The 10,377-nt window shown below is 37.5% G+C and overlaps 1 protein-coding gene across 1 annotated transcript; it reads right to left on the bottom strand.

Annotated features, from left to right (window-relative positions):
* Positions 1-590: 590 nt before the first annotated feature.
* Positions 591-9,573, bottom strand: CUNH3orf38 (chromosome unknown C3orf38 homolog). Its single transcript, XM_069093928.1, has 3 exons — positions 8,630-9,573; positions 5,071-5,309; positions 591-2,318 (listed from the first exon to the last, which is right to left on the bottom strand). Exons 1-3 carry the CDS (start codon positions 8,754-8,756, stop codon positions 1,632-1,634), a joined length of 1,053 nt encoding a protein of 350 aa, XP_068950029.1. The 5' UTR covers positions 8,757-9,573; the 3' UTR covers positions 591-1,631.
* Positions 9,574-10,377: the final 804 nt, after the last annotated feature.

Below are 10,377 nucleotides of genomic sequence, written 5' to 3'. Positions count from 1 at the left end.
ACTTGATGTGAGATGAGGTGAAAATAGGAATGTAGAAAATTTATCTACTGAAAATATAAGGGGTCCATCAAACTTATATTTTACTCTTACCTCATCACATTAAATATTCGTATTTAACATTATAAGCGTTAAATTATCTTCCTTTGTTTGGGTTATCAACTTTTCTAAACCTTATCAAATCAAAGGAAGATACCTATAAACTAAGTCTGTACAGTATAGTATAGCTAAAAAATACAAGTACAATCTCTTGCTTAATTCTGCATTTCAACCTTTCACTGTTATTCAGTCTTAATACTTTTTAGTTTTAATATTTAAAATGATATTCCATTACTTCTGATTCAGTCTTATCATTAGCCTACATTTCTTACCACATACACATAATTTATTACTAGCATATTCAATGAAACTTCACTTGGCAATTTCTAGAATTACTCATATGCACACTCTAGATTTCATTAATTGGTTAAAACTAAATCCTTTTATCTATTTGTGTCTAATGAAAGCCATCTCTAGGGCATGAGGGGAGAAAGGAAGAAAAAAAATTTAATAATTTTATTGTATATTTGAAAGGAATAGTAAGTTGTGCATAGTACAGTTTCATATTTTTTATTCATTTTTTTATTGTGCAAAATGTTATGGAAATGCTTTTATTCCACAAAATACATTAAAAGACAACAATAACTAAATCGTGGGTAATCAGCAAATAGTTTGAGGAATGTAAGCCAATTAATTTATTTTCATTAATTTATTTCTGGCAATCGAAGTGTGCAACCCAAACCAAACACAAAATAAGTAGGGAAGAAAATACCAACAAAAAAACACCTTGTGAGTGAAATTCACTATTAAAAAAGAAATCTCAGCCCAATCAAAATAATTTCAGAATAGTAATTTTTAAAGGTGGTATAGTAAAAAGCTGATTTTTTTTTTTATCAAGTAGGCATAAATAAGGATCAGTGTTAGCTCATTTAGCAATCAATACCTGCCAGTGCCAAAACAGTATTTGAAAGTAAGTTCTGATGTTTTTGAAAGGTATATAACCATGCACAATGAATAGCCATAGCAGAGACCACTGGAATTTTCCCTCAAACACAATTAAATACATATAAGAGTTTATCATTCAGCCGTTCAATTCTCTGCTCTGCATTAAGGCTACCATTCAGGTACTCAAGTGAGAAAATGATTTCCATTAGAGCTATATACTGTATTTTGTAACAGCTGCTCAACGAGATATTTCTAAAATCTCTAAAATGTACAAATAACTTAAAATAAGAATCGACTGGGGAAGTTATGCACATTATTATACATTTTTCTGTTATAAAGCAGACATTTTGAAAAAGGACTTAGAATTTCTGCAAAATAAAATGAAAATATCACTTGATTTCTAAGGCACATTAATTATGAAATCTAAAGTGAAATTTATTTGATGAACACCATCAAGATCTCCTTAATACTTGCTCAAACTGGAGTGGAAAGAGATTAGCATTAACAAAAAATTTTAGTTTGTAGTCAACAAAAAGTATCTTAACTGAAACACAGCAACCCTTTGGACCTGAAATCATCTGAGCAATACTGGTACAGCATAAGCTGAAGAGGTTCTGAATACAAAGATTTTTTAATTTGACATACAGTGCTCAGTGTTTTGGTGGATTAGGTAATTCCAGTTCACATGTGTTAAGTGATGCCTCATTTCCATGACACAGTGCCCGGTTTCCATTTCCACCACACAAAACAGGGGTTTCAGTACCTAATGCTTCATTTCTACTACAAGTCGTTTCATTTCCATTATATAAGGATTCTAATTCATTGGATTCCAGTGTAACTGAAGGTTTCTCCAATGTCACTCCAGGTTCGAGAGAATTCTGTCCAACAATTCTTAGATTGACAAATTTTATTTTCCAAGTGTTTGCTAGAAAAGGGCTGCGGATGAGTCCAAATACTTGTTCGAAGATGCCCAAACACACACTGCCTCGGTGGACAGTGCCAGCAACTGCAACTACAATTAATCCATGTGGAGAGGATACACACTTCAAACCATTGCGATCTAGGTTGGGATTAAGAAATAGAAACTCTTCTTTCACCAGAGATAGTAAACGAAGGCTCACCAGTTCCGAACCATGATAGTCTATCACATTTTGTTCTGATGTGTTGTAACAAAACTTTAGCTTGACATCATCCCAGAAGTGCTGTGGTCCCCATTTTTCTTGGGGTGGTCCAAAGAGAGGATTCTGAGAGTTAAGAAGCTCAAAGAACCATTGGCAGAATTCTTCTCCTAACTTGTAACAATCATCAAATTGTTCATGTTTTTTTTCTCTTTTTTCCTGTCGGTAAAGAAAAATCTAGGTTAGCTATATGATCCATTTTTCAAGTCTAGGTTTCATGGAAACAATAAAACATCTACACATCTTAGACAGAACATGCACATTTAACAATAAATTGGGCCCAAAATTAAATATGAGGAAAGATCCCTTGACCTCACAACCTTTAGTAAATTACAAAGCTTCTATAATGTTCTCAAACTTCTCCCAGAAACAAAAGCTCATCTATTTTAATATCAATATTCTCCTTGTTTTGTTCTATGGCTGTGAATCATGGAACACTACAGTCTATGAAAAAACTATAACAAAGAACTACAAAAAGAACTGAAGTAAAGGCTGTCTTCAGAGAAATATAACACTGAAAAAGGGAACTCTTGGTGACAGCAAGACATAACTGGTGAACTGAAAGACTGTGTACTCCAATATAATAATTGTGGTGTCAGGAGAAAATAAGGAAAATCATCCAGTCGGTGGGGTGGATTTCCTAAGGTGAACCTCTGTGAGGACATGGACAAGAGTCACACAGAATGGGTAGGCATATGCATGTAGTGATCTGTACTGTTGTAGGGAATGGTTGCCAAGGGTGGGGAACCTGCAGCCTTGAGTCAATGTGGTTTTCTCTGTCATTGGCCTTCTGAGTCCAAGCTTCACAGAACAAATCATTTTATTAAGGGGATTTATTCTGCGAAGTTTGGATTCAGTCAAAGCACTACACTTGAGGACTTAGAGGGCCACATGTGGCCTTAAGGCTGTGGGTTCCCCACCCTGATATGATAAGATCAAAGATCCATATTGAGAGGTATGGGTTTATGAACCAAGTCTGTTAGGGTACACACAAAACTTCTGTAGATAGCAGAGAACAGTGAATAAGCACTGACTTTGGAGTCAGAGGATCTGGATTCAAGTACTGACACTGATGTTTACTTCTTCCCTAAACTTCACTTCTCTCAGCTATAAAAAGATGAAGCCGAACCTCTGAGGGTCCTTTGAGATCTATACAATCTTAGAGCTATCTACATTACAATTTTGTTGGGTATTTTAAAAATAAACAGAAAAGGACCAGCCAATTATCATGAAAACTAGGTAAGAAAGTAACTCCAGAGAGTCTAAATTATCAACATTGCTACAGAAAGGTACTGTTGCTGATAATGCTGAATATGTCTTTTAAAAAATCATTTTCTGGGGGCGGCTAGGTGGCGCAGTGAGTAAAGAGCTGGCCCCAGAGTCAGGAGGACCCCTCGGTTCCAGCCTCAAACACTTAGCACACACACACAAAAAACACTAGCCATGTAACCTTGGGCAAGTTACTTAACCCCAATTGCCCTCCAAAAGACAAAAAAAAAAATCATTTTCTAAGAATTTTTTACTCTACCGCTTATATTTTTATGCAAGTTTTGTAGACAAACTAATTTGCTTAAGTCAAAAAAAAAAAAAACCACTGACAGACACTGAATAGCTCATACAAGTATGTTCCAATTTACTTGAACATATTCTCCCAAACCACTTTATGACAACAATCTTATATATCTTTAAATTTTCAATTCAAAAGACAACAGGAAAAAAACCAAGTAGACGCTAGGATTAAACTCTAGAAAATAGGATTTCTGTATAGGGTCTTACTGAATAGAAGCAGGTACTTATGCCTAGTATTTTTCATGTAGTGAAAGACCCTAAATGGTTCTAGGATTAGTAGGTACATATTATAAAAACATCTTCATTAATGGTGTGGAACCAGTTTTAATTACATTGGTTTTTCACTTGCACTTCATCATTAATAGGATAAATGGAAAAAGTGCCATATTACCAAAGATTAACTATTACATTTTTTTAAAAAGCTATCACTCAAAATTAGTAAGAATTAAGATGGTCCAAGATGGTCATAGCGTAGCTTCTTTCAAGGATCAACTATAAAAGACTGATAATGTGACATGGATTCCTTTTTTAAACCATTACCCATACTGATCACACATTAAATAAAATGTCACTTAACTGAACTGTGTAAAGGACAGTACGAGTAAAATAAATTACACTTTGGGTTTTTTAAAATATAGTTTTGCTTCCAAATATAAAAAGTATTTCAAATTAAGGAAAGGTCTATTTGATAAAGGTCTTCTGGCTACCTGACTAAATCAGTTTATTAATTTAATCTATTGTTTACATATAATTAAGCACAAAAACCTATCTTAGAATTGAATGATATTGCCTTGGCAATACTATTTACACTAACAAGTTAAGCAAATTATCTGGTATGAATAAAAGAGTGTAAGCCTCCTCCTCTGAATTAACACAATTTGGAATTAAAATTTTACTATATATAGTTATATTTCTTCCAGATCCCAGGCTGTCATACAAATTTATTTTTGTTACAGTACTTATCCTTAGAATAAGTCAAATTTTTGTTTTAATTGAATTTGTTGGACCAAAAAAAAAAAACAACCCACTCCCATGCTGTCTTAAACTAACAAAAAAATACCTCAGAAAATATGTAATGACAAAACTTTAAATGGCAGCATGATATTAGACAGGACAACCTAGGTCAGGAAGAACTGAATTTGGATCCTGTCTCTGATACATATAAGTTGTGACCATGGACCACTCAATGCCAAAGATAGAATAACCTGGAGTTGAGCTCTGTACTTCTTAAGAAAGAGTGTTTTATAAAGCTAACAAACAACAGTAATTTCTGCCATATTTAAGATTATTCTTTTATCTCCAAATTATACAAAAATTTAAAGAAAATAAAAGTAATCTTAACTTGTTCACACAGTATGGTGTCTTCTGTTTTTGGAACGCTCTCCATTGTTTCTTCCACCTTCAACTCTGGTTTGTTCCAGTGATTTTTTGCATATTGAATAAGATTGTGCTTTTCAGAACCTGGAGGCACAATAACTCCTTTCATTGCTAGATACTTAAATATGATTTCTCTGTATACTTTTTTTCTCTTCAGAAGTTCTTCAGCACTTTGACTATAAGCTAATACTGCACGAATGGCATCTGGAAAGAATTTGCAAAAATAGTGAATGAATGATTAAATAAGTACATTAAGCTAATAATGACTTTTGTTCTAAAATTTTCCAAATGAAGCCACATCAAATTTCTGCCCTTCAGACTTCTCCTTCCTCTACAACTATTTTTCATTCAAATTTTTAAAAAATTGCCTCCAAAAAGACAGGATGAAAATTTGCATTGTCTCTTTAAAAGAAGTGCTATTACCCAAATAGCACATATTACTTTTGCATTCAATAACACAATTTAAAGATAGTATTTATTAAGAATACTATCCAAATTTTTATGCTGAAAATTTAAATTCAATCAGAACCATAGGATTTTATAAGTTATTTTGAAGACATACCAAAGACATGAAAAAGCAGTAAATCTGTAACATATGGATGAGACCAAAAATAGATAACTAAATGCTATACTAGTCTCCCTGGACAGGAAAAGAAGAAAAGAAAGGTCTAACACACAGTGGGAAGAGTCCTCAAGAAAAATTTATGCAAAGACATGAATAGGAATTGCATACAATGAGGAGGCTGGAGGAGTTGCAATGATATACTAGATCTAGCAAATACAAACTGCCAGAAATCAAAACTAGGTCTAGTATTCAAGTTTAATAGGATCCTAGATTCTTAAGATGCAGTATAATATAATGGAAAAAAAGGATAAAACTTGAAGTTAAGAAAGACATGAGCTCAAATTTCACTTCCAACACTAATTAGTTACCATAAATCAACAGATCCTTTAACTGAGTACCACAGGCCAATCATTTAAGAACTTGTAGTCTAACTTTCCTCATTCATAAAACAGACAAAATGCCAGCAGTGTTTCACAGGATTGTGAGGATCAAATGCAATTGTGTGTGGTAAAGCTTAAACAGAATAAATTACTAAATAGAATATTAAACTGAAAAAATCATTAAGAAATTTTCTATTTAAAAAATCCATGTAATTAAACCAAAGTTTCAAACAAATAATTTGTTCTGAATGTGGAATTTAATTTCAAGGTTTAATTGTGAAAATTGAGAAATAACATTTTCTAAGTCGTAAAACTAAACTGGTAGTAGGAACTTCCTCAGAGATAGTTCCCTAACTATGGAAATTGCAGGTCCAGAACAAAAAACCAATCACCCATATTTCTAATTTGTAGAATCTTGGAATCAAGACCTTAGAGGACCATCTAGTTCAACAATCTCATTTTACAAATATAGAAACTGAAGCAAAGAATTAACAAATAGTATTTTTAAAAAAAGGGATCTCACTGATGTAGAGATGAAAGGGGCCTTAGAAAACATCTATTTTAAAGCTTTTAGTTCACAAATGAAGAAAATGAGGTCCAGAGATGTAAAGTGATTTGCCCAGGGTCACATAAGCAGCAAGCAGTGGAGCCAGGATTTGATCTAGAATTCCTTTAAGTTTTCATTATGCCATAAAGCCCAATTCTGAAATGGTAAATTCTCCTAAATAAGCATGAAAATGCCAGCTGTATAACATTCAATTCAATCACTTCTTCTATCTATACAATTTAATTTTACAGGAACAAAAAAAGTTCCATAGTGTGTTGAAATAAAACAAAAACAAAAGCCATGTCTAAATGTACATTGGTCCTGAAAGAAATGGTTACATAAAACTGCAAGATCCAAAGAGATACTAATGCATTCAATACATGGTTGAAACAACCAAAGAAAATGGATAGGGTCAATGGGAATAATCACTATGTTTACTTATTAGAATGTGTTACATAAATCAACATAGATATGTCCAATGTACTCCATGAAAAATTAATAGATGTGTGCTAGTTAAAGAAACCCAGTACTGGGGGGCAAGACATAGAAGAATCATCCAGGAACAGTAAGTGGTGGCGGGGCAGCTATGTGGCAAAGTATATAAGAGCGTAAGTCCAGTGATGTAGTGGAAAGTACACTGAATTTAAAAGTATACTTTCTTGCAACATCAAAATTAGAAGAGATCATCTAACTTTTTTTGTATCATCATAGGTTCCTTTGGCAGAGCGGTAAACCTATGAAACCCTTCTCAATATTTTTAAACGAAAAAAAAAATACACAGAATTAGAAAACAAACCAATCTTATTTACAGTTATCAAAATACTTTTTAAAATGAAATTCATGGATCACAGATCTCCCAATCCAGTCCCACTCCTCTCATTTAAGAAACGAATAAAAAAAAAAGGTCCATGGAAGTAAAATGACCCGCCCAATGTAATGCCGAACCTTTGCCAATAAAGATGGCATTAAAACCCAAGTTTCCTGAGTCTTTACACAGAACAGTCTTAATTCTCTCATTTTACAGACAAGCAAAGCAGCCGGTGTCACACGGCTGATAAGTGTCTGACACAGGATTCAAACTTCCCCAGCCACTCTGAATTCCAGGGCTTTCCCCTCTTTTCATCATTATTTCCTCTTCGCCCTGTAAACAGCTTGCTTTGTATGTTTGCACAGCATCCCCTCCATTAGACGGAAGGGACATCTGCTACCTCTTTCTGCATCCCCAGCCTTCAGCACGAGACCTGCCACACAGCAGGCGTTCACTGCACCTTTCCCTCAGTCCAGCGCTCCTCCACCTAGCTCATGGGCAGCTGTGCCGGGCACCAGAACAGTTTGCCTTTTCTTTCTCCAGATCACTTTACAGATAAGGAAACCGAGGCAAGCTGGGTTAAGAAGAGTTTGGGGAGCCCCGGCCACTGCCCAACCTTCCCAGACTCGGGGGCCAACTCCGACTCTGCTTTTCCTAGTCAGACGGACTGCGGAACCTTGGAACGCGTCTTAATTAAGCCCCTTGATTTTTCATGCGAGGAAACTGAGGCCCCCCAAAGTTAAGCCACGTAGCACAGAGACTAAGAGCACTGCCCCAGTGTCCGGATGACCCGGGATCGAACCCGGGCGCGGACACAGCACCCACCCAGAGACACCTGGCCCTGTGACCTGGAGCAAGTTACTTCATTAACCCCGATTGCTTTAAAAAAAAAAAAAAGGCGCGAAAGTTGGTCTGGGGCGGAGGAATCTTAAAACTCTATTCTGTGGTCTGTCGATTCTCAGAGGCTTTGAGCCCCATATCCCAGGGCGAGGACTCCCGAAAGCCGATGTAGGTTAAGAAGGCCCCGGGCGGGCCTCGTCCCCTTGGCTCCCGCCGCGTCACAAAGGAAGGGGGGCAGCGGGCCTTCCAGGGCCGCCGCGTTCGGCTCGGCACCCCGCCTCCCCAGCTCCCCTCCGTCCGTCTCAAGTCCCCAGAGGCGCGGGATGGGGCCCCCACAGCGACTCCCCCCTCCCCGGCGTCGGGCACCGGCCGGACCGACCTCACCTTGGCGGTCTTGGGGCTGAACCATGCGGTTGGTGATGGTGTCGCACAGCGCGAGGATTTCGGAAGTTTCCATGAGGCCTAGCAGGTCACGACAGCCCTCTAGCTCCATCTTGTTGAGCCCCGACATGTTGACCCCCGGGCGGGGCGCAGAGATCGACCCCGCCGGCCCGGCAGCCGCCTTAGCAACTGTAACCGGAAGCACTTCCTCCCCTCCCTCCGCGCCATGCGCAGAAGTGCTTTCCCATATATGCCATGCGCGGAGAGGTGCGGCGAGTCACCGGTGCCCTCCCGGGGACAGGAGCTCTCGATTCGAGGTTCCGGATGATGAACCTTCCCCCTCCTCTCAGCTCAGTCCATTCAAGTGGAGGCCGTCCCCGGAGCCCAGCCGTTCATCCCCTGGCGCCGGAAGTGCGACACTGACAGAGGAAATGAGCTCTTCCGGATGGAAATGTAACCCGCAGACGTCAGAGATAGACGCAGGGGGTCCTCCAGGGCTTGTGCGCCGGGTCCTTTCTCGCCTACATGGAGACGTACACATATGTGCGTTACATGTTCTATGTGTGTGTGAAGACCGTGGGGTCCGCGTGCGCCACAGCCGGCGCCTTTCACGGTGTTCAATTTCCAGAAGCACAAACCGGGGCCCGAGTCTTTGTTTTGGTGATCGGGCGCCAGAGGAATGGAGAGAACGTTAATAACTGTGGATGAAACTTTAAAGTGTGTCGTGCCTGTGAACTCTCTTCGGTGACCCGGCTGTGTGTCTAATTGCACAACACTACGATTGGTGTATGAATTGCAAGGGATCCTTGCACTTACAGGGAAAAAAATACATCTTTTCTTTTCACTAACCCTTGGTTTTTATTTATTATATTTTATTTTTTATAATAAATAAAATATATTTATTATATTATATTTTTTATAATAAATAAAATATATTTATTATATTATATTTTATAATTTTAAGCATTTAAAAGCGTATCTACAGTAATCTTCGACCATGCAATAAGATAATTTGGTTTAAAAGTTTCTGAGAGAGCATAAATAAGTGTGTGTATATTTATATATGTGTATACTTAAACGCAGAGATATTTTAAACAGGAAAATGTTTAGAGGACAGACAAGCAAAGAAACTTTGTTACTACTGCCAAAAATTCGATATACGTTTAAAAAAAAAAAAGAATAGAAATTCAGTTTCCACTAAAATCCTTTCGGCATATTGAACACTGAAATGTTCATGTTTGTCAAGTTCCCAATAAAAAGTGGACAGAATTTCACACAACTCCTGTAGTATGCCTTCCCTTAACCTCTCAGCAACTAGTGCTTCCTCTCTCCCTATTATTTTTCCTGTCTTTGGTACATATTTTGTATATATTTTACATATGTGTCCATTGTTTTCTCCATAGAATGTAAGCTCATTGAAGGCAGGGACAGTTTCTTTTTTGTCTTTATATATCCAGTACTTAGGATGGTACCTGAAACAGAAATGCTTATTGATGATTGATTCATTTGTAACGAAGGGCAAAAATTTGCAATGTAGATTGTTAAAAATCAGACACCTTACAGATCATTTAGTCCCAGGATCTCTTGGGTGAAGTCACTTCTACAGTGTCACCAGGTTAAGTGGCATAGCCAGAGCTTGAACAGTCAGGTCTCATGATTCCCAAGTGCCGTGCTCCTTCCTCTGCTACCCTCTTTTTGTCTCCCATTTTCACTCTCTCCCGATGGCCAGGCCCTCCTCCCTCCTAGAGAAA

Source organism: Petaurus breviceps, unplaced genomic scaffold (genome assembly GCF_028583685.1).
Source record: "Petaurus breviceps papuanus isolate PSGF00001 unplaced genomic scaffold, PetGlider_PUasm1.0 213, whole genome shotgun sequence".
Lineage (NCBI taxonomy): Eukaryota > Metazoa > Chordata > Mammalia > Diprotodontia > Petauridae > Petaurus > Petaurus breviceps.
The sequence above is the reverse complement of the archived record's forward strand: the minus strand, read 5'-3'. Positions and strand labels throughout refer to the sequence as shown.